The sequence below is a fragment of the Castanea sativa genome, chromosome 4 (assembly GCF_040712315.1).
Source record: "Castanea sativa cultivar Marrone di Chiusa Pesio chromosome 4, ASM4071231v1".
NCBI classification, from domain to species: Eukaryota; Viridiplantae; Streptophyta; class Magnoliopsida; order Fagales; family Fagaceae; genus Castanea; species Castanea sativa.
In genome coordinates, this window is record NC_134016.1 from 2,132,304 (window position 1) to 2,156,346 (window position 24,043).

Genomic DNA, 24,043 nt, shown 5'->3' on the forward strand with positions numbered 1-24,043 from the left:
TTACATGATGATATTGATTTCAATTTTCTTCATAACAAATGATGCTTGACTTTTCAAACTTATTAGTTATTTGTTTGAAACTTTAAAACTTATTTGCTATTTGGATGTAATGAACTTATTTGTTATTTGCTATTTGGATGTAAATATAATGACTAAGGAACTTATTTATTTGGTTTTGTTGATAGTTTATTATGTTAAGCATGATTTTTTTGTAATGTTTTATGTTAAATTCTTTAAAAAATGTTATATACTTCTTTAAAAAATTTATTAATTATTTATATAATTTAAATAAATAATAATTAAATTATTTATGACGTCACCGGTTCGACCATCGGTCGGACCCCGGTCCGACCTTAAAACCGGTAATTAGCTGCTTTTCCGGTTCGTTCACCGTACCGGTTTTTAAAACCATGCTTTAGCTCCTTTAAATATTTTTAGGCTTATGCGACATGACTCACATTACACTAAAAATATTAAAGGAGCTAAAGAAAATCCATGTGCTTGTTGAATTGGTCTTTTATAAGTAAAATATTTTTTATTTTTTTATTTACATTTCTATTTATTTAAAGTTATAGTCTTAGATCTAAATCGGTAGTTTAAGTAATTATTTGTCCTATGGGACTATAAATGATTATTTACATGTGGGGACCCCTCTCTACCAACCACAACTCGTCACATAGGCGAGTTGTGACACAAGTTGTAACACCAGACTTATTTTTATAATTCAATTTGATTTTTGCTCTGTAGTCCTTTATTCTGCATTAACAATTACTTATTTAAGGTGTAACAATTCTATTTAGGGCTTTGATAATATATATATATATATATATATATATATATATATATATATATTTAGGGTTTTTATTTTATTTTTTTGGATAAAGGTTAATAATTTGTATCAATTATAATTTTGAAATATATATTTTATTTTTCAAAAAAATAAAAATGACAAACTTTAGAGATAAGCAGTAATGGTAATTTCTATTAGTTTTTTTAGGAGTTCTCTTAGTTTTTTTTTTTATTTTTTAAATGGGGTGTTTTACTTTTAGTAGGATAAAAAATGAATTAAAAAATGCTAAATTTTAGGAAATAAAAAGATGAACGTGAAAGGAAAAAAATCCTAAATTTTAAGAGTTCTGTTTTTTAATTGAAAAAAGGAGAAATGATATGGCAACAACATTTTTACAACATTTTCACAACAAATCATAAGTGGCGGGTTGTTATTGTTAGGGTAAAAAAGTAATTTTAGTATTAGGTTCAAATTTGAACCAGTAACAACTAATCACTTATGATTTGTTGTAAAAATGTCGTAAAAATGTTGTGAACGTAACACCTCTCTTGAAAATGGAATTTGTTATCTAACATTTATGACTCTATTTCTAAGAGAAGTTACCTTTCATTAATAAGTGTATTTTTGAACTACAAAAAAACATCCAATTTAAAGAAGAGAATCCTCTTATAAATAGTATAGATAGATTAGGTAGGCCAAAAAGAAGTTTGTAAGAAAAAAGAGGAGATCAGTACAAGTGAGTAAGTTTAATGACAAAATCCACGTTCTTGATGGTAAAGGACTAAGGACTTCTTCAACAATGTCGCATTGCCTAGCACTCTGTTTAATTTCTTTCTCCACAAACTCAATACTGAGGCAAATCCATTTCTTCAATGTTGTTAAATAAATAACCAAAATTCAACATTGGGCCTTTGGATTTTGATTATTTTCTTAATTGCTGTGACACCGTCTAATTTGGGATGGATTGATTAAGTTAACCAGGCCTTCCATGCCTAGTTGAATCTTGGATCTCAAATGTTTTTATTTTATTTTAGTTTTGATTTTAATTTTTTTTAAATAATTTAGGCCACTTGGCATCTTACATAGAATTCTAGATGGCACTAAAATTATATTTTAATATCACATGTCAGTTTTATTTTTCATCTACTACTTAGGGTCTGTTTGAGTACTGCTTTTATTATTGAAAACTGAAAACACTGTAACAAAATAATTTTTAAATGTGTGACTAGTATCATGAGACCCAGTTTTAAAGTTATTTTTGTTGAAAAAAGTACATGCGAATACCGTGAACAGTGTACGGGACCCACACAAAAACGCAAACTCAGATGTAAGTGAGTGTTTCAGCTAAATCCAAACACTCACTTAATGGTAAGGACTATTTTGACATGATATTGAAGAGTGATGGACTAAAATGACACATTTAAAAAGTTAGGATCAAATTGAGACATAGTGTAAAGATTAGGAAACAAACTTGTAATTTACCCAATTTTATTATATTTAGATCTCACTTGCAATTCACTTAACAATAATACTTAATATATTTATTGTATTTAGAAATAATAAATAATTTCCAAGATTTAATCTTAGTAGTAATAATTAGTATGTTTATTTTATTAAGAAACAATGTGTTAAATGAACTTAAAATTTATTTATTTTATAAGAAATGCTATGTTTACAATATTTTTATAATACTTTCATAACAAATTTTAAATAGTAGATTGTTACTTGCTATTAATGATGGACAAAAAAAGTAATTCCAATAGTTGGTTTAAATTAGAACGAATAGCAATTTATCATCTAAGATTTTTTATGAAAATATTGTAAAAATATTATGGACATAGTACTTTTCATTTTTTTTTCTTGCTAGTATGAACTATTTGTAAAACAAAAATCACCTAGACCACAAGATTCATCTTCTTACTCACCTCCTAAAAAAATTCTTGAAGACTGTGTGTAGCTGATATTCTTTAAGATATGATTTAGATTTATTTTAGAGTAGATTGACAACCAAATTTCCGGAATATCATCTGTCCTATAACAAGCTAATAATTTTGATAAAAGAAAACTGACCTCGGTTGACAAATTCTAGTGATTTTTGTGGGCAATTGGTTGACATTTGAAATAATTGGATCCTACGATTGATGACCTTCTATTATAAATTAATTTTCTTATTTCACTTCACTTTTTTTTTGAGAAAATATTTATTTAAAACTTTTTCATTAAACAAAACACAACATTAAATGAATACGAGTGATGTAAACCTACATGAATATTGAGGAGCCACCTTTCATGGTTTCCAACAATGAACTTGTTTTACATAACATCAAATTTGTACAATTTTTGCCACAAACTCCTCGATGTTCTTATCAGAACTTCCACCTTCATCCAAAGCCTCGTTAGCTAATTTCTTCCGTTTCAATGCATTCCTTTTCATCTCCTCCCTTTTTTCTCCCATAACTTCATTAATACATAATGCAATCTCTTCTCTTGTGACCATCCCTTTGTCATCTACCTTAACCCTAGTTCCGACCTTCCACACATCCATGACACACTTAGAGTTGGTGGCTTGGTCACTCCATTGTGGCATGACCACCATTGGCACGCCCAAGAAGCTTAGTGCTTCGAGCGTCGAGTTCCAACCACAGTGAGTCATGAAGCAGCCGATAGCCTTATGAGACAAAACTTCTAGTTGATGGCACCATGTCACGACCAAACCTTTCTCAGTTGTCTCCTCTATAAATTTTGTAGGAAGTTTATTTGTTTCTGACTCTCTAACTACCCACAAGAAATACCTATTACTCCTCTTTAGGCCCAATGCCAGTTCTTCCATTTGCTCTTCTCCTAAGGCGGCCATGGATGATTGCTGGAGATTTTAACGAAGTGCTCATGGGAGAAGACAAGTTTGGGGGAAGACCCGTTAATGTCAGTAGGGCTATCCGGTTTCAAGAATGCTTAGATTCGTGCCGCATGATCGTTATTGGGTTTTCTGGTGCTAGGTTCACTTGGTCAAATCATAGGCCCCTGGCTCACCTTATTCAAGAGAGAATTGACTGGATAGAGTTCTGAGAGCTGAATTTGCTGAGGTTTCTAAACTAGAAGAAGAATTTTGGGCTATGAAATCGCATATTACCTGGCATGTTGAAGGGGATAGAAATACAAGATTTTATCATACATCGGCCCTTGTCTGTAGGAGGAGAAACCGTATAACTTGTATAAAAGATCAAGTAGGGAATTGGATTCATGAAGAACAGGAGATAGCTGATTATATTAGACAGAGATATGTTGAGTTATTTTCAACTAGTCATAACCAGTCTGTTCTTGCTGCCTGGAATCCTCCTTTTTGGAAAGCTCGGATTAGCGAAGAGGATGGTGCCAAGCTGGTGGGTACTGTCTCTGATGAGGAAATCGCGTCCGGTCTGTGGTCTTTAAAGGCTTTTGAAGCCCTGGTCTCCACCTGGGATTTTTCTAGCGATTTTGGTTATTGGTTGGGGCATCGGTTAGAGATGAAGTGAAGCGGATTTTCGTAACCAGCAAGATGCCAGAATATCTGAACCTAACTCTTATAACCTTTGTTCCCAAGTGCAATAATTTAGTGTCCTTCAACAACTACCGGCCCATAAGCCTTTGTAACACAATTTACAAGCTAGTGTCTAAGATATTAGTTGCAAGAATAAGGCCTTTCCTGGCTGAACTGGTCTCTCCTTTTCAGACCGCGGTTGTTCCTGGGAGGAAAGATATTGATAATGCCATTCTCCTACTTAGTCACTGAAGGGTTGTGTAAGGTGTGCAAACTTGAGTCTGAATTATGTTTACACTGTTAGGTGATATTAGTAACACTAAATGCGCCAAGAGCCTTGTAGCTCAGTGGCATTCCCTGATCTACTTTATAAGGGGAGCCAGGGTTTTGAATTACCCTACCCCCACTTGTTGTAGCAATTGAATTATCAAAAAGGTTTACTAAGTTTCCCCACTCCCTCTGCTGTTGTGTATTGAAAGAAAAGAAAAGCAGGGGAGTTTGCATAGTTGTGTTGAAGTAGCTAAGTTTTTTTTGAAGCAAATGGTTGTAATAGGTCTGCATGATCCTCAAAAAGCATTTCCAGTCATCCAAAGTAGATAGTAGCTCTTTTCTTCTTATAAACTGATTTGAATTTTATCAAACATATTTTTGTTCAGTTTATTAGGGTCTGTTTGGTAGGTATGTTATAACACATTTTCACACATTTTAAACAACATTACATACATTTGTATACACTTTTTCACCCACACGTATATCAAAAACACCCAAACAACATAACTCAAACTACTCTACCAAACACCCCTTAATTATTGTATGAATATTTAACTTCTCCATGCAGCTTCGTGATTGGTTGGATTTGTCTCTCAATCATTCTCTGCCATCTTCTCTTTTGATCCTTTCCAGGTAATTTGAAGCCTAACCACTTAATCTGCTCACCCTCTTTGCATTCTGTACTCTAGGACATCTATATTTTGTTCATACATCTGTAGGGCTTTCGTTGTGTCCGGGAAGTTGAAGCTAGAGGAAGCTCCCCAAGCTACAATCTCTTCTCTGCCAGATGAGGTTACAGATACGGTTGGTGTTACAGCTTTGCCATCTGAAGATTCTGTGTCAGGAAGGAGGAGGAAACTGGAATATCTTGAGATGCAGGAAGAGCTAATCAAGATTGATTTTTTTAAATATTTTTCTCCACATGCTCACATGAGCTAGTTTTGGTGATTGTCTAGGGTTTTGTGAACCATAAAATAAGTAATAGATTAACTAAATCATTTAGGAATAAGAAAATGGTCATTTAACTTTCAGTAATATGCGTAGTATCTGAATAAAATGGTGTCTAGTGCACAACAAGACTTCTGTCTCGAGGATTAATCCTTAGCAATTTCTTGAGCCTCAAGTACTTATCTTGAATTACTTGATTTGTATTAACTTGAATTATAGGAGGAGGAAGAGAAAGAGGAAGAAGAGCAAGCCAGAATGAAGGAATCTAAAGCTAGTCAAGAGGACCTGGCACTGAAAGAGATGACTGGTCCAACAGCAAGAGAAGCACACGAACAAGCAAGAGAAAGAACATTAGAAAAACAAGAGCACCTCTGTGAACTCAGTCGTGCATTGGCTGTTTTGGCTTCTGCATCTGTAAGGACCGTGAATTAAATGCTTTGAGTTGTTAAAATACTGTTTTTCAATTTATTTTCTAAACATTTTCTAGTATTGTTGACCTGTAATTTGTTTCATCCCTTTTCTGTTTTTCCAGTCAGTAAGTAGAGAACGTGGAGAGTTTCTGAGCCTTGTCAATAAGGAGGTATTTTATTATTTTTAAACTTTGTGGAACTTGATCAAGATTAACATCTTTTCCACTTTTGTGTATTATGTTGGCTTCAAAGTTTCATTCATGGTAGTTATTAAGGATGTTGCACATGGAGGAGAATGTTAAAATGAAAGAAGAAAACAGAAAAGGAAAGAAAAACTCTAGTCTTTGTTTTATCTATCCATAAGGAGCAATTATACTTCTAGTTCTGACTATTGACATGCTTCTCTTCCTCAATAAGGAGGTATTTATTTATTTTAAACTTTGAATATCTATGATGTGGAACTCGATCAATATTAGCATCTTTTCTGCACTTTTGTTTATTATGTTGGCTTCAAAGTTTCATTCATGGTAGTTATTAAGGATGTTGCACATAGAGGAGAATGCGGTTAAAACGAAAGAAAAAAACAGAAAACGAAAGAAAAACTCTAGGACTTGTTCTATCTATCCATAAGGAGCAGTTATATTTCTAGTTCGGACTATTGACATGCTTCTCTTCCTCAATGTCTTGCTCGTTCAATGATTGCAATACCTTTGATTGCTTTTCTTTATTTGTTCAATCATGTGTGTGTGTGTATATATATGTATTTATGTTTTTTTTTATAAAAAAAGTAATCCTGTATTCTGTATAGCATTGTCTACAAGGGAAAAAAAAAACTCTAGGCTTGTTTATCCATAAGGAGCAACCATAGTGCTCTATTGACATGCTTCTCTTCCTCATTGTCTTGCTTGTTTAATGTTTGCAATACCTTGATTGCTTTTTGTTATTTGTTTCAATCCTATATATGTTTTTTTTTACAAGTTAACCTGTATTCTGTATAGCATGCCTAAAATGTTTGTAAAATCAATTTATCTCTTGACTTGCAAAAAGGAAAAAACTAAATTTCTCTGTAATTGAGTAAATTGATGTTTTTCTTTATTTTCTTTGTTCATAGGGTGGAATGGTGGATATGAATTTTGTTATGGATAGGGTCATATGATCTTTTATTGTTTGATTCTGATAACCTGAACGATTCACCACCTAATGCTCTTTATTATAGCCAGCTCTGTCATGTATATTTGTCCATATATTAGTGCTTGCAGATGATTATGTATCCTAGGATTGTTATTTATCTTTTGCTAACATAGTCATATGTGATTGCCTTAATGTTTCTGATAGAACTTTATAATAGCATGGTAGAGAAAGAGACTACTGATGGTGAAAAAGATGTTATGAAGGCATATAGGGCTGCTGCGGCTGCCCGAGAAGAAAGTGATAATGCCAATGAAGTGGCTGAAGGTGAAGAGGTTTCATCAGCACTCATAGAGAGAGTAAGAATATTTCAGTTCCAAGTATTTTTTTTACTTGTGTTCTTCAGTTCCTGGTATAAGCATTACCAGTGCACACAACATGATACTAACTATCTGTATTGTTTGTATACTTAGGTTGATGTTATGCTCCAAAATCTTGAACAGGAAATTGATGATGTGGATGCCAAAATCGGTGATCGTTGGCGACTACCGGACAGGTTTGTAATTGTTTATTGATAATGCTTCCATTGTTGTTCTTTTCCATGTGTACAAATAATGAAGATTTCCTGTGGTACTTGAGAAGTTGTCTAGTAGTAATTGATATGGTCTTATATCAATCAAGTGGGTAAAGTTCCAGAGGTAGAACCTTGTATGTGGATATTGGTCGCATACCAAAGGCTAATTCAGAAACAGAAAGTTTGTGGGTATTGTGGCTAAGCTTATGGTTCTTAATGAGTTTTGATTTTTATATGGCAATGAAGGTCATTGAGTTCAGATTAAGAATGGAAGTTTGGTTGCGAAGGTAATTTGATTTTATCAGTCAAGATGTATAACTCCTATTAGGTCATAGGCAGAGGTTCAAACAACATTTTGATTTTGTAGATGGTAAGGTTTATAACCGGAGTTGTTGTAAGTAAATCATTGTGGTTGTTTAATATTTATTTATTGATTATTGAAAGAGCGCAAATGGGGCATAACTCTAGTACACAGGATGTATTCAAGAGAGACTGTCAATTAGTTTGGGCTTGAGACAGAGAGAGAGAGGAAAAAGATTTTAAGAAATACAAGAGAATAAAGTGATATTGCTTGGAATTAGTATTATTTTTAAAGTAGAAAGAAGTATTATTATAAATTTTCCGAAGAGCTTTTACATTGACTCATTCTAATATCCCTAAAGCTAAAACTTGATTGCAACTTTTGACCCCAGACTTATAAACATCACTTCAACCTCCAAGGCATTTCTACCGTGGTAGCTTTCACCTTTTCTCTATCTTCATTTACCTGTTTGCATCAGATAAGCTGCTTATGTGACAGACTACTTCCATATGGACATCTGGGAGAAGTTTGTTGCATCTTCATAGTCCTTATAGCTCATTTGCATTGCTAATGCCTGGTGTCTCCTAAAGAGGAGAGTCAGGGTTTGAATCCACCGTATCTTAATATGGGTTCAAAGGAGCAAATCTTGTCTTAATATGGGTACTTCAAGTAGTCGAATGGTATTAATGTTGCATTTGTGCAGGGATTATGATGGGAAAGTAACTCTGGAGGAGGTTGCATCTGCCGCTATGTACTTGAAGGATACATTGGGCAAAGAGGGTGTCCAAGTACTCATTAGCAATCTTTCCAAAGATGGAGGTCAGTTTCTTACCCTCTCTTAATTTGTGATGTTCTATGAAGTGTATAATTAATTTATAAAGATTATCAACTGTTTTTGTGCATCGTGAATTCTCCAAATAACCTTATTTTACAGGTAATAATAGAGTTCCAAGGAAGAACATGAGTCCTTTATTGCATAATATTTTTTACAAGTTTCAACATATGCATGTTTTTAAGTTTTTCTTTTACTGGTTAACAGTTTTGAAGATAACACTTTTACACATTAAAAAATGAACTCTTCCCCCATCTAGTGGTTAGTACAATTGCCTTCCAAGCAATAGACTGGGTTCGACTCCCAGCAAATGCATGGTTACAAAATGTGTGTACCAATGACCAAAAAAAAAAAAAAAAGAACTCTTCCCTCAGCCTTTTGATTTCCCCCTCTGTAGCATATAATTTTATCCTTTTGAGGAGCGAGTTTAGGAGAGAGATCATTTTGTCCAGGGTAATTATGCAGTATTCACTATCTGGCTTGTTCCATTTACATGTGAGTTTAAAAATAAAAAGGAAGAAAGCTTCTGATCAATTAAAGGTGCATTATTAAAGAGAGTAACTGAATTATTGTCAACTTCATTGCAACAGATGGGAAATTCTTGTAGAAGACATTGTCAAGCTGGGTAGTAGGGCAGAAGATGCACATTTAGCTGAAGACGGGGCTTTTAGAGGGTGATGTTCTAGTTTGATTTCCTATTGTAGATGCTGATATATGCTATCAAATCTCACTTCTAAAATGGTTCTGAACCAAATTCCTTTTGCTTCAAGTTCCAATGGATAATTATTTTGGAAGTCGCTATTTTTTTTCCTCATGTAAAAAAGGTTTTTAAGACTGTTGTAGCAGTCTGATGCAAAAGACATGCTTGCTAGTATAGTAAAAGTACATCCTGATAGATAGAGACAATATATGTACACACAGAACAATGCTGGGGCCTTCTAGGGTATCCTAGCTATTTTTTTGAACTTGAAATGAGAAAAAGAAAACCCCTCTCTTATATTAGATCTATGGTTGTGTAGTAACTTAAATTTAGAGCCTTGTAACTCAATGGCAAATATAGTTCTTGAGATAATTATCAGGGTTGTTGACGTTATATATATTTTTTGTACATTTGGCTGCTAAAACCGAAAGAAATTTCAATGGTTATGTTTTAAAGTGGTGGTATTTGAAATCAGTCTCAAGATTTTAAATTAATGTTGAGCTTACAAGTTAGACTGGGTCAAACTTGGGAAAAGTGATTGGGAAATATTCGTTTTGATGTAGAAGGATGAATTTTGATGATTGGGTGCGATTTTGAAGTTACTTGACCTTTGGTTAATTAGGTCAAAATTTACCAGTCAAAGGCCATTTTGGTCATTTTAACAATTGGATTGTGGAATTGACTAATCCCACATCTGATTAGGATAAGTTTAACACTTTTGTCATCCGCAAGGTCTTAATGTAAAAAATATGATCTTTTGAATTTATAAAGTGAAAATTAATATTTATTTTAGGATTTTGCTAATGTGTGCCCTAAGGGCATACAATAATTAATTATTTTTGAAAAAAAAAATTTCAAGAATTGAAAAAGTATTGACAGTTTTTTCAATTCTCGAGAAAATGTTTTAAAAAATGAATGTTTTAATGTGTGCTCTTAGGACACACATTGACCGGACCATTTTTCTTAATACTTTAAATTTTATTGTGTCCATGGTACAACTCTATTAACAATTTAAATCAAGTCAATTTTTTTTGTTACATTTTTGTTGTGTGCACAACATTATTTTTGTTGTTACTCAACTTATTGATTTTTGTAATTGTGTTTATACTTGTTGGTAAATATATATTTAAAAAATATTATATATAATTTAATTTTTTTTCAAAGTCTGGTTTTTCAAATGAACACCCAAACCATAACATGGCGTTGCCACTGCTTGCATATGCCTTCCTCATATTGAGTTCAAGCAATGTATAGCCTTGACTTCCCTTCTGTTTATTTTTCATATATTTTAGGGTTTCAAAAGCTATCTAAAAGCTATCTGTAATTAGTTTTTGAGGGATACACTCATTTTTTGATCTCTAAAATTATATACAAAAGGATCTGTTTGAGTCTCTATGTTAATACTTTTGAAATAATTTTGTATACTATTGTATAGGTAGATAGTTCTATAGTACGTGATTTCTTTTGTGTTTTTAATTTTTGGGAGAAATTACATTTTTTGGCTGAATAATTGTTTGACAAACTTGATAAATTGATTTGATTTCCAGTGGATGTCTACCCATGGAAAAAAGAGGGTACTTTTTGAAGAAGGCTAAAAGTGCTAATTATTTTTGTTTTAATTTATTTGTCCCATATATGGTTGTTATGTGCAGATCGACGAAAGACTCAGTGATATTGTTGGAAGAGCATACTACTGGCTGAAGTCCTATACATGTCTGAAGTCCTATACATGTCGTATAATCACTCTCTTCCGTGTTTTGGCTGTATTTTTTTTTTTCTGCATTATATTTTAATTTTAGTCAAAAACATGCTTTCAATATAACAAGTGGGACAAAATATATTCTATACAGTGTGGGGACTAAGAGCATTCTCATCAACAATTATAAAAACTAGTAAGTTACCCGTGCGATGCACGGATAATATTGCAATGTTTTATACATTATTGAAATTCATAGAAAAGAAAGCACACACAACATATAGATCATTATACAATCATCATTAAACCAAAACTCAAAAAAAAAAAAAAACCATTAACCCAAAACTTAATTTATTGTAGGAAAAAATTCAATATGTATTTCTTTATTGAAATATCAAGAGACTTACTCGAGAAAGAAGTTTTGGAGTCTAAAGAATGCGGATTGAATAGTCGTGTTGTTTTTCCTCTGCAAATTCAATTGCCATTGACTAAATCCCCTCCACCCTATCACTGCACACTTTTGGTGTGATGGTCACTTTTGGGATATGGGGTATGGGGGGCAAGGGCCGAGGTTCAAGTCTCCAAGAGAAAGTTTCACACACATATACACTTAGATTTGGCTAGAGTAGAATTTCTATCTTATATTTATATATATAAAAAAAAAAAACCTCCACCCTAGATGATTACTGCTTGATCCCTATAATCCAATTTATAATTTGCAGTAGGTTTAGCTTTTGTTTATTTTGAAAAGACCAGTCTACTCAAGCCATATGTTAAGATTAAACAATCTTGAAAGGACAATGACAATGAGACTTTTACGCTAAATAAACAATTATTGACTTCTCAGTTCTAGACTTCAAGTATCTTTTGGAAATCGATATACACAATAACACAACCTATAAAAGAAAATAACAAAATACAGAATCTCACGATCTTAACCCTACTGATTGTAAGTGAAGAAATAAATTTTTGAAAGTAACAAAAGATAGCTTGAACTCATACATGTCAAGGCCACTTAATGTGCAATAGATAGCCACTGGTACAACAAAAGATCACAAGAGCAATAGGTTTCTTCCATTGGCCTGGTGTTTTAAAAAATTGTGAGTATGGAGAGAGTTTTTTTAAGAGAGAAAGAAAGAGAATGGATGCATATAGTCAAAGTTGAGAGGGGAAGACAAAGCGTGAGAGAGAGGTTGGGGAGTCAAAGGTTTAGAAAATCCTACATTAATTATTATAGCAGAGTATTGATAATGTACATAATTTGAAAACAAAAAGGCGAAAACCAAAACATCATTTTGGAGGCAAGTTGTGATTAATGCATCTACCCAATCATAAAAGTAGAAACTTTTTATATAACTAACGTAAAAACTTGCCGTACCAAAAAAAAAAAAAAAAAGACAATAGGAGACTTTGTTTATGAGATGTTTGTATGTAAATTCATCACCATAAAATAAAAAGGATTCCCATAGAATAAAATAAAATAATAATGATTATAGTAAATAAAATATATGAATTTGTGTAATTTAGGCAACAGAAATGCTAGAAGATTATCTATCTCAATCTCATTAGTTATTAGTATCCTTTTTTTTTTTTTTTTTTTATAAAAAGATTGAAACATTTGGTATACTAAAAGACATGAAGAAGAGAGAGAGTTGTGGTGTAAACTCAGTCAATTAATGGGAGAGTTGGATAATTGTAGAGAAATTTCATAGGAAGTGCCACTTGGCAAAAGCTTAGACCTTCGCTCAATCTCAGCTTTTATATATATATATTGATTGATTCATTTTAGCATTTACTATTTCAAAATACTATTTTTACAATTTTAACACTTCATTTTACAACATACCAAACATCAAACATTCTATTTTTTTTTTATTTTACAATTTCATTTAAATATTCTTTCTTTAATATTTTTATTCATTTTTTTACAACTTCATTCAATTTTTATTCTTTCTTTAAAAGGAAATAGGCCCCACCTGAATAAAAAAATAATATAAGTTTTACAATTTGTAAAGAGTGTAGTCTCAAATTTGAGATTGCATTGTTCATCAATGTCAAATATTAGAGCATTTAAAACACTTGATGAAAGTGGTTTTTTAAAGTTTGGTGTGTCAAATGCCAAATATTTGGCATTTGACACACTTGATGGGAATGCTCTAATTGAAGAGAACAGCTAAGTCAATACAAACACATAAGGGCCATTCAGTAATGTTGTTCTAGTAACGTTGTTTGTATTTTTTGAAAATACGTGTGAGTAAAAAAGTGTGTAAAAATATGTATAATGTTGTTTAAACACTGAAAACTGTTACTCAAAACACCTTACCAAATAGCTCCATAATAATATTCTATACAAAAGTGTTAAAAAAAACACATACCCATCCATAATTAAAAAAATTCAAAAAGCTACCAAATAGTAAAATCCCTAACTACTAGTCCCAACATTCATTAGTAAACATAATTCCATACTATTAGGACACATGTGAATCATATTAAGAATATATGTCATTTAGAATTTGCTAATTCTATAATAAAACACACTTTATTTGTAATTGGGTAGATTTAGGATATGTTTTGATGATGCCGAAAAAATCACCAGTAAGCTGCGAGCACTCTCCAACTCGAGTCAACACCTGCAAACAGAAAACAAAGAGACCTAAAGGAAAGCACCGGTGTGGTGTCGGCCAAAAACCCTTCGAAGGTCAAGTTAGAATCTCTTTTTAACCCTAGAATGCCAGAGTTAAATTAAATGTGCGTACCTTAGTATCTAGGGTTTCTGGGGTATTTATATTGGGTAGAATTGCATTTCCTTTTAAGATATAACTTCCTTTTCAAGTTCCTTTCCATATAGGAGTCTTCTCAAACGTGTGTCGCAAGAAGTCCAAGGGTACACGCTTGCGTGGAGATAAAGCAAAAGTCGACTCAAACATATCGCGTGACACGCAACCAGGGATCTGCAATTAATTCATATATGACGGATACTCAGCAAATTGGACTGTCATATTCGCGTTACTTACGATGTCGATCCGTCTTCATACTATCCGTCCCTTTAAGTTCAATGGAAATACCCGTCTCCTATTTTTATCCCCTTCAATTGCCCCCTTCAGTCCTTGGATCCGTCTATGAAATCTGATAGATTCATGGAATGACTCATAAAGCAAGGTAGTGAGATGGGACGGTCTTAATATACCATGACGGAGAACACGTGGCCTGCATTTCTGGCGAAGGACACGTGGTCCTTGTGGATTGGTTGTTTCCCCAAAACAAGGCGTCGCTTCGTATTCCGTGCCCCTCATTCTATAAAAGCCAGCCATTTCTCCCTTCATTTTCTCTTCCTATCAAAAATTTGTGAGCAGAGCGCAACCATCATAACTACCGTACACTCTTGTCGTTCAGCTAATCTATCCGTCGTCTCTCACTAGAAGCCATCTCGATCCGGTATGTACTCCAAACCCTTCTCCGTCTTTCTTTTTATTTCATTGTCTTACATATATGCGCTTTCTTTAGATCCATCGATGTCTTAGGTTATACCGTCTATGAGCAAGCCTTAAAGGCGGGGCTCAGATTTCCCTTAAGTTCTCTCCACCGTCGTCTTCTTCAGTACCTTGGCCTGTCCGTCACCCAAATCTCCCCAAACGCCTGGAGGGTGTTCATTGGGGTAGAAGTTTTGTACGGGGCAATGTCTGACGGTGCCCGTAGGTTGACGGTGGAAGAATTCTTCCACTGCTATCGTCCAACAGAGATCGTCAAATCCAAGGGGATGTATAGTTTTGCGGCTAGAAGCCCATTATTGAGGCTCGTCTGTGATACTCCAAACTCAAATAGAGACTGGAAGAGTTGTTATTTCTTTTTGGAAGGGGACGAATGGATGTGTCGTCCAGGGGATAGAACTTACATGCCCGTCGACACCACATGGGGCATAATGCCTCCGTCGGGTATGTATTCCTTTTGTTTCCGTCCAGTTAATCTTTGAAGTTGGTTTATTCTTTAAGGTCTAACCGTCTTTTGTTGCAGCTCAGGACCGTCCATAAGTTAACTTGGAGCAGTGGAGTATTCTGGAGAAAATTTTTAACAAGACAAAACTGCAAGAGAGGACTTGGGCTCAACTCGTCACCCTCGATACTCTACACTGGTATTGTGACGGTCCTGATCCTTCGTCCACCGCCCGTCGTTACGATACAAGAGTTAGAAAACGTAAGTTAGCTGTATTTATATCCGTCTCCTTTTAGCGTCGTCATTTTGCTTTTATTTATGCCTGTCTTTGATTTGCAGAGATGGACGCTGCCAAGAGGAGAGCCTTCATCAAATAGCAAGCAGCCAAGAAAAAGCTAGAAGGTGGCCAAGCTAAGGGGACGGTTCCATCCCTTCCGTCTAAACATCCTCAACAAGAGAAGGTGGACCGTCCTCCTAAGAAGCAGAGGACCACACCAGAGCCCGTCGTGGCGTTGGAGGCTGAGAAGGCACCCGTCAGGCACGGAAAGGGCAAAGGCTTGATGAAGGGTCCAGCTCCCACCGGGGAGAAAGCACCCGTCCTTTTCAGGGAAGACTCAAGCTATGCCTTGGGAAAACTTTCGTCCATCCTGACGGCTGACGACTATGAAGACCTCAGCAACCATGCGACGGAGGCAATGGGAGAGACGGGGCTCTTCAATATTGCGCAGGTATTTTTAAATCCGTCTTACTTCGTTATTGTCATGCCTATCCGTCATTTTCACGGTGTTGTACTTTGTTTCAGGCCATGTTGATGATGAAAGGACTAATGGGCCGTTGCGTCAATCACGAGACGGCAATGGACCGTCTAAGGAAGAAAAATAAGGCGATGGAGGATGAGCTTCACGAGCTAAAGACCTACAAGATCAATGTGGATAGAAAGCTCAAATGCTCGGAGCAGGTCAGAGTTGAGGTGGAGAAGGAGAACGAGCACTTGCGCGAAATTTTGAAGGACAAAGAGAAAGAGTTGATGGACACAAAGACTAAACTCCATAATGCAAAGGAGATAGCCGTCCAGGAATATCGAGACTCCGAACTCCTTCTGACAGAGCTTGGGAGCTCCTTCGCAGACGGATTCGACGACGCCATCCGTCAGGTGAAGTCGTCGTATCCAGATCTGGATGTATCCCATATTTCAATTGATGCTCAAGGGCAAACACTTGCACAGTCCGTCCGTTCAGAAAGCACAGACGAAGTGTTTACCGTCACTGCTCCAGCTGACGAAGGTGAAGCTCTTCCTCCGAGTCAACCAAACGACGGCCAGGCGATTGAGAACTCTTCGAAGAATGAATAGTTTTTCTTATTATTATTATTATTATTATTATTTTTTATCTGTAAAAATTCTTACCGTTGTAAGTGAACTACGTTGAACCGTCGTTTATAATTGTATAATTTCACTTATCGAATCTTTTATTTCTTGCTTGGTTGCTTTTTATCCGTCGCATATTATGTGCATGTTTATCTTATTTAAATAACCCGTCTTCTGCGAAGAACTTTAGATGTCCGTACTTTATTTAGGCTGGACTTTCAGATGTATTTTTGAAACCCATCCACTTTGTAGACTTTGGACGTCAGTTTCCGTCTTTATCCAATTTATGATCGTTAACTTTCATCCTTCGGGATGATCCGTCCACTTTGTGGACTATTAGAATTTTCATCCGTTGGATGAACCGTCCACTTTATGGACTTGAAGAATTTTCATCCTTTGGATGATCCGTCCACTTTGTGGACTTTAGAATTTTCATCCGTTGGATGATCCATCCACTTTGTGGACTAGTAGAATTTTTATCCGTTGGATGATCCGTCCACTTTGTGGACTAGTAGAATTTTCATCCTTTGGATGATCCGTCCTCTTTGTGGACTAGTAGAATTTTCATCCTTTGGATGATTCGTCCACTTTGTGGACTTGTGGTTATTCATCCATTGGATGATCCATCCATTTGGTGGACTTGTAGGGTTTCATCCTTTGGATGATCCGTCCACTTTGTGGACTTGTAGGGTGTCATCCGTTGGATGAACCGTCCACTTTTTGGACTAGTAGAGTTTTTCAACAGCATGCATTTCATATTTTTAAATAAAAATTCCTCTCATATCAGTTCAACAGACCAAATTGTTAATGGAAAAGAAAACTTGAGTTCTAAAAAGTAAAAACTATGACTGTTTAAAATTAAACTGAAAATAAGGCGGTAGATATTGTCTTATGACTGCTGTACTACTGGTAGTACTTCTTCAGGTGCTCCGTGTTCCAGGGATGGCCCAATTTCCTTCCGTCTAACGTCTCCAAGTAGTACGTTCCTTTCCTATGCCAGGAGATAATTTTGTACGGGCCTTCCCAGTTAGGACCCAGCTTTCCCAGGGATGCATCCTTCGTAGAGCCGAGCACTTTTCGTAATACCAGATCTCCCACCTTGAAGACCCGGTGCCGAACCTTGGAGTTGTAGTATTTTGCCATCATGTCTTGGTACCGCGCCAGTCTCTGTGCTGCTGCTGCCCTGACTTCATCTGCAAGATCAAGCTCTAGACGCAATGCTTCATTATTCTTGCTCTCATCATAGCTTTCCACGCGGTAGCTCGTTAATCCCACTTTTGCCAGTATGAGGGCCTCAGCACCATACGCCAATCGAAACGGTGTCTCTCCTGTTGGCGTCCTTACTGTTGTCCTGTATGCCCATAGTACACTTGGTAGTCCGTCTGACCATATTCCCTTTGCCCCCTCGAGCCGGGTCTTGATAATCTTTAACAAGGACCGGTTCGTGACTTCAACCTGTCCGTTGGCCTGTGGGTGGGCGGGTGACGAGTAGTGATTCTTGATTCCTAGCTGAGAACAAAAGTCTCGGAATGCATCGTTGTCGAATTGCTTCCCATTGTCTGAAACGAGCACTCTTGGGATCCCATATCGGCAGATAATACTCCTCCATACAAAGTTGCGAATGTTTTTCTCCGTGATAGTAGCAAGAGCTTCTGCTTCCACCCACTTGGTGAAGTAGTCAATACCAACCACCAAGAACTTCAGTTATCTTACCGCTATCGAAAATGGACCCATGATGTCCAATCCCCATTGTGCGAACGTCCATAGAGTCGTCATAGGTGTGAGTTCCTCCGTTGGCCGTCTAATGAGATTGCCAAACCGTTGACACTTATCGCAGGCTCTAACGTACATATGGGCATCATTTTGCATTGTCGGCCAGTAGTATCCCGTTTGAAGTAGCTTGTGCACCAGAGACCTTGATCCCGAGTGGTTTCCACAAATTCTTTCATGAACTTCCCTCATCACATAGTCTGCTTCCTCACGGCCAAGACATCTTAGATATGGTCGAGAGAACCCTCTTTTGTAGAGGACGTCTTTAATCAGGATGAATCGGGCGGCCTTAACCTTTAATTTCCTTGTGTCTTCTTTGCTATCTGGCAGCTTGCCATCCTTGAGGTACGTCACAATTGGAACCGTCCAATCGTCTTTAGTGCTTACTTCCTGCGTTCGAACATTATCTAGTAGCGACGAATGTTGGACGAATGACAATACCTGTTCTGGGACGGCCATAGGTTCGGCCGAAGCAGCCTTCGCGAGTCGATCCGCCTCTTGGTTCTCTTCTCTTGGGATCTGAACTACTGTGAATTGGAGGCCACTCATTCGACCCTTCACTTCCCCGAGGTACCTTTTCATTCGCTCATTCCTACAATCATAACTCCCGTTAATTTGACTGGCTACGATTTGAGAATCGGAGTAGACTGTTGCCTTTCTAGCCCTGGCCGCTATTGCGAGCTCCAATCCTGCCACCAGGGCCTCAAACTCTGCTTCGTTATTTGTAGTGGGGAATTCCAGACGGATCATGCATTCAATCATATCTCCTTCCGGGGTGTAGAGTACAACCCCTATTCCTCCTACATGCTTGTTAGATGATCCGTCCGTGTGAATTCTCCATTCGGGCGTCTCTTCTGCCCCCTGCTCCTCAACTGCAGTGAATTCCACAATAAAGTCTGCCAGTATCTGTCCCTTTTACAGCTATTCGTGGCTGGTATTGGATGTCGTATTCACTCAGCTCGATAGCCCACAAAGCCATCCGTCCTGCAATTTCAGGATTGCTTATTGCTCTCCGCAAGGGCTGATCCGTCAAGACTTTTATGGTATGTGCTTGAAAATATGGTTTCAGCTTTCGAGCTGCAGTTACAAGTGCGAAAGCTAGTTTTTCCATCCGCGGGTATCTTTCTTCTGCTCCTCTCAGCGCCCGGCTGATAAAGTACACAGGCTTTTGTATCTTTCCTTCTTCTCTGATGAGAGCTGCGCTCACTACTGCTGATGAGACGGCAAGGTACAGGAACAGTTCCTCTCTTGGCGTGGACGGACTAAGCAATGGTGGGGCAGAAAGATATGCCTTCAATTCTTCGAATGCCCTTTGGCATTCATCCGTCCATTTGAAAGATCTCCTTAGCGTTCTGAAGAAAGGGAGACACTTGTCCGTCGCTCTTGATACGAACCTATTTAAGGCTGCTATCTTCCCTGTCAAGCTTTGCACTTCCTTCACAGTCCTCGGAGGAGACAGTTCCATAATCGCTTTGACTTTCTCTGGGTTGACTTCAATGCCCCGCTGTGACACCATGAATCCTAAGAATTTTCCAGTGGTTACTCTGAATGCGCATTTGCTTGGATTCAGCTTCATTTTATACGCTCGAAGACTGTTGAAGGTCTCCTGGAGGTCGCTCAGATGATCAGACACCTTTGCGCTTTTCACCAACATATCATCCACATAAACCTGGACGTTCTGGCCAATTTGGTGCGCGAACATTTTGTTCATTAGTCGTTGGTATGTGGCTCCTGCGTTCTTGAGCCCGAACGGCATCGCCTTGTAGCAATAAAGCCCTTGGCTCGTCACAAATGATGTCTTCTCTTGATCTGTTTTCTCCAGTTTAATTTGATTATACCCTGAGAAGGCGTCCATGAAGCTCAACAATTCATGTCTTGCGGTGGAATCTACTAAGGCGTCAATGCGCGGGAGCGGGTAACTGTCTTTTGGACATGCTCTATTCAGATCCATGAAGTCAACACACATTCTCTACTTCCCGTTTGATTTCTTGACCATCACCACATTTGACAGCCAATCAGGGTAGTACACCTCCCTTATGAAGTTTGCTTCTCGCAGCTTCTGCACTTCCTCTGCTACGGCTCGATCCCGTTCGGGGGCGAACACACGCTTCTTTTGTCGAACTGGAGAGAAAGAAGGTGATACGTTCAATTTGTGAACCATGATGGTTGGGTCTATTCCCGGCATGTCGTCATGGCTCCATGCAAACACGTCTTGGTTCTCTTTAAGGAATAGCAGAAGCGCATGTCGAACCATTTGGTCGACTGAGGTTCCGATCCTGGTGGTCCGATTTGGCCTAGAATCATCCAGCCGTACCTCCTCCAACTCCTCCACGAGTTCTACTACTGTTCTCTGTTCCTCGATGCTCATTGCCTGTACATGGTCATCCATCTCCATCATGGCAACGTAACATTCTCGTGCAACCACCTGATTTTCGCGCAGTTTTCCAACTCCGTATTTGGTGGGAAACTTGATCATCAAATGGTAGGTAGAGGTGACGGCCTTCCACGCATTGAGAGTGGGTCGTCTGAGTATGGCGTTATACGCTGAGGAGCAATCAACCACGAGAAAAGAAATATCCTTGATTATTTGCTACGGGTAATCTCCTACCGTCACCGCCAACGTGATGGACCCTAGAAGATAGACCCGGGTTCCTCCGAAGCCAACGAGGGGCGTGCTTGTCGGGATCAGGCGCTCTTTAGCAATCCCCATCTGCTGGAATGCGGGGTAGTAAAGGATATCCGCTAAGCTCCCGTTGTCCACCAAAACTTGGTGGATATTGAAGTCCCTTGCCTGTATGCTAACCACGAGCGCGTCGTCGTGGGGGTGGTAAAGGCGCCGGGCCTCTTCTTCCGAAAACTCGATGCGGGAGCTGTTCCATCACGTTCCTTTTGGTAAAGAGCCCGTCGACTAGACGCTTTGTACCGTCCGTAAGTAGGTCTTTCTGGCCTTTTTAGACGACCCTGCTGAAGTACTACCCCCTATTATCATCCGTATATCTGCTACCGGTGGTCTGGGACGTTCGTTTTCCCATCGGGGATTTTGTTCATGGTTTTGATCCATTCTCTCCTTCCTGACGAACCTCTGCAATCTTCCCTGCCTAATGAGGGCTTCAATTTGCTGTTTCAAGTCATAGCAGTCCGCCGTATCGTGACCATGATCGCTATGAAAGCGACAGTACTTGTCTTTTGGCCTCTTATTAGGATCTCCCTTTAGCTTACCAGGGAACGTCAAAGTTCCTTCATCCTTAATCTGCATCAACACCTGGTCAATTGGGGCTGTGAGGGGGTGAAGTTTGTAAACCTTCCTGTAGACGGCTTGGGTCGTCGATCCTCCCGTCGTTCTACGGTTCTTACCCTTTTGTGCCCCTTGTCGGGTTGCATATCTTCCGGCCGTTCCCTCTTTTTGGGCTTGTCTTCTCTAGAGAGCAAGGCGTCCTCCGCATTCATATACTTTGTCGCCCTGTAATACACGTCGGACATAGTCTTTGGGTCATTCTTATATAAAGAGAATAGGAACTTACCCTTCGGTAGCCCGTTCGTAAATGCTGCCACGAGTATCTTGTCATTGGCCTCGTCTATCTGGAGAGATTCTCTGTTGAACCGGTCGAGGTATGATCTCAAGGTCTCTCCCTCTCGCTGCCTGATGTTCAACAAGCATGCAGTGGATTTCTTATGTCGGTGACTCCCAATGAAGTGGGAGACAAACTGTGCGCCTAGTTCCTTAAAAGTGCTGATGGAATTAGGCGCTAGCCTACTGTACCAGTCCCTCGCAGGTCCTTTCAATGTGGTGAGGAAAGCCCTGCACATGACTTCGTCCGGTACGCCCTAGAGGTGCATCAAGGTCTTGAAAGATTCCAAGTGATCCAAAGGGTCCTTGGATCCGTCATAGTTCTCGATGTTCGGCATGCGAAATTTTGCAGGAAGGGGGCACGAAGTCACGGGTGTTGTGAATGGCGAATCTGTTCTGTGGACTAGGTCATCCAAGTCGCTAGATATTCGTCCCCTCAAGGCGCTCATCATCATGTCCATACGTTCCCTCATCTGCTGCATCTCAGCCGCGATGTGAGGTGGTAGGGAGTCGGAGACGGACGGAGGGTTTGCCTCCGGCCGCTCCGGTCTAGTTGGTGCAATGCTACCTTCAGGCCATACAACATTCCTCCCTTCCGGGCTCGCGACTTCCTGGTCTTCCTCTGGTGCACTCTGATGTGCATTCCCTTGTCGCAATTGCTCTTCTAAATCATGGTTTTGCTTAGTGAGGCGCTCCACAGCCGTAACAAGCGTTTGGACTTGCCTTTCTAGTGCTGTAGCATGCAGCTCTTCGCCTTGATTGTTGGTTGTCGCCATCGATCTGGTGAGTACCATGCAACTTTTTGTCTTAGGAATGGAGCAAAGGCTAAATAGTCTTCCCCACAGACGGCGCCAACTGATGATGCCGAAAAAATCACCAGTAAGCTGCGAGCACTCTCCAACTCGAGCCAACACCTGCAAACAGAAAACAAAGAGACCTAAAGGAGAGCACCGGTGTGGTGCCGGCCAAAAACCCTCCGAAGGTCAAGTTCGAATCTCTTTTTAACCCTAGAGTGCCAGAGTTAAATTAAATGTGCATACCTTCACATCTAGGGTTTCTGGGGTATTTATATTGGGTAGAATTACCTTTCCTTTTAGGATACAACTTCCTTTTCAAGTTCCTTCCCATATAGGAGTCTTCTCAAACGTATGCCACAAGAAGTCCAAGTATACACGCTTGCGTGGAGATAAAGCAAAAGTCGATTTAAACATATCGCGTGACACGCAACCAGGGATCTGCAATTAATTCATATATGACGGATACTCAGCAAATTGGACCGTCATATTCGTGTTACTTACGATGTTGATCCGTCTTCATACTATCCGTCCCTTCAAGTTTAATGGAAATACCCGTCTCCTATTTTTATCCCCTTCATGTTTAATATTTCAAAGAACAAGAGTTCAAGTCTAAGTATTGAAGCCATGCAAATCTGTCCAAGAAACAAGTGAAGAAGTGCTGTATTTTAAAACTCTACAGATAGCATCTATCAAGGTTTAAAAGGGATCTTCAGCCCAATGCTTGACAGCTGCTCAATAGATAACCTATTTATCGAGATTTACAAAAATCAGTTTTATTTGGGTTTTCATTTATTCAGATCTGATTTCACACATATCCGTGTATTCTTGTTTGAACTTTCTTTTGTCACAACCCTAAACATATATAAGGATTATTTCAAAAGCCGTTAAAAGTTAGGCAAGTGTTAGTCAATGGTTTTTGATCAAGCATATTGTGACCGGAGACATATACCATAGTTCATATTTCTCTTGAAGAAGCTGCTGTGTTTGTACGCCGTAGGATTTTGTAACCAAAGAGCTTTATGACCTTCATTTTGTTGATGAATTGAAGAACTTTGTAGCCAACATCCTTCTCAAGTTGGTGTTGTTAGTCATGTACTTAGATTTGTGCAAATGAGTAAGCCATGTACTGGGATCTGCGCATCGATTGGTTAGTCACATATTGAGAGTTGTGCATTGAAAATGAGAGATTGTCACTACAGAACAAATCCAATTGTGTATTGGGATAAGGGTTCAACTATAGGTTAGTATAAGGTACTGAGATTCCTTTACTTATAACTACTTGTTGTGATAATAGTAGATTTTTGGGAGTGGTGACCTTAAAATCACTCGGTGGGGTTTTTGACTTGGAGGTTTTCCCATTCATAAACAAATCACCATGTTAACTTTATTTTCCGCGGCATTTAACTTAGTTGGTGATTTGTTTGTGTTACCATGCATTTTGCATGT

General features: G+C 38.1%; 2 protein-coding genes across 2 annotated transcripts in view; both read left to right on the forward strand.

The window, feature by feature from the left end:
- The window catches only part of LOC142631314 (uncharacterized), a 75,109-nt gene that overhangs the window by 34,771 nt on the left and 16,295 nt on the right, over positions 1-24,043 (forward strand). The gene's annotated exons all lie outside the window — the stretch shown is intronic.
- LOC142630203 (uncharacterized) lies at positions 6,924-9,751 on the forward strand. The gene is made up of 4 exons (XM_075804164.1): positions 6,924-7,422; positions 7,537-7,619; positions 8,642-8,757; positions 9,361-9,751. The coding sequence occupies exons 1-4, from the start codon at positions 7,258-7,260 to the stop codon at positions 9,375-9,377; spliced, it is 381 nt and encodes a 126-aa protein (XP_075660279.1). The 5' UTR covers positions 6,924-7,257; the 3' UTR covers positions 9,378-9,751.

Excerpts from the sequence above, each read along its gene's own strand:
- LOC142630203 (XM_075804164.1), top strand. The coding sequence starts at position 7,258 with ATGTTTCTGATAGAACTTTATAATAGCATGGTAGAGAAAGAGACTACT. Across the intron at positions 7,423-7,536 it reads CATCAGCACTCATAGAGAGA|GTTGATGTTATGCTCCAAAA; the intron begins GTAAGAATATTT and ends TTGTATACTTAG. Across the intron at positions 7,620-8,641 it reads CGTTGGCGACTACCGGACAG|GGATTATGATGGGAAAGTAA; the intron begins GTTTGTAATTGT and ends GCATTTGTGCAG.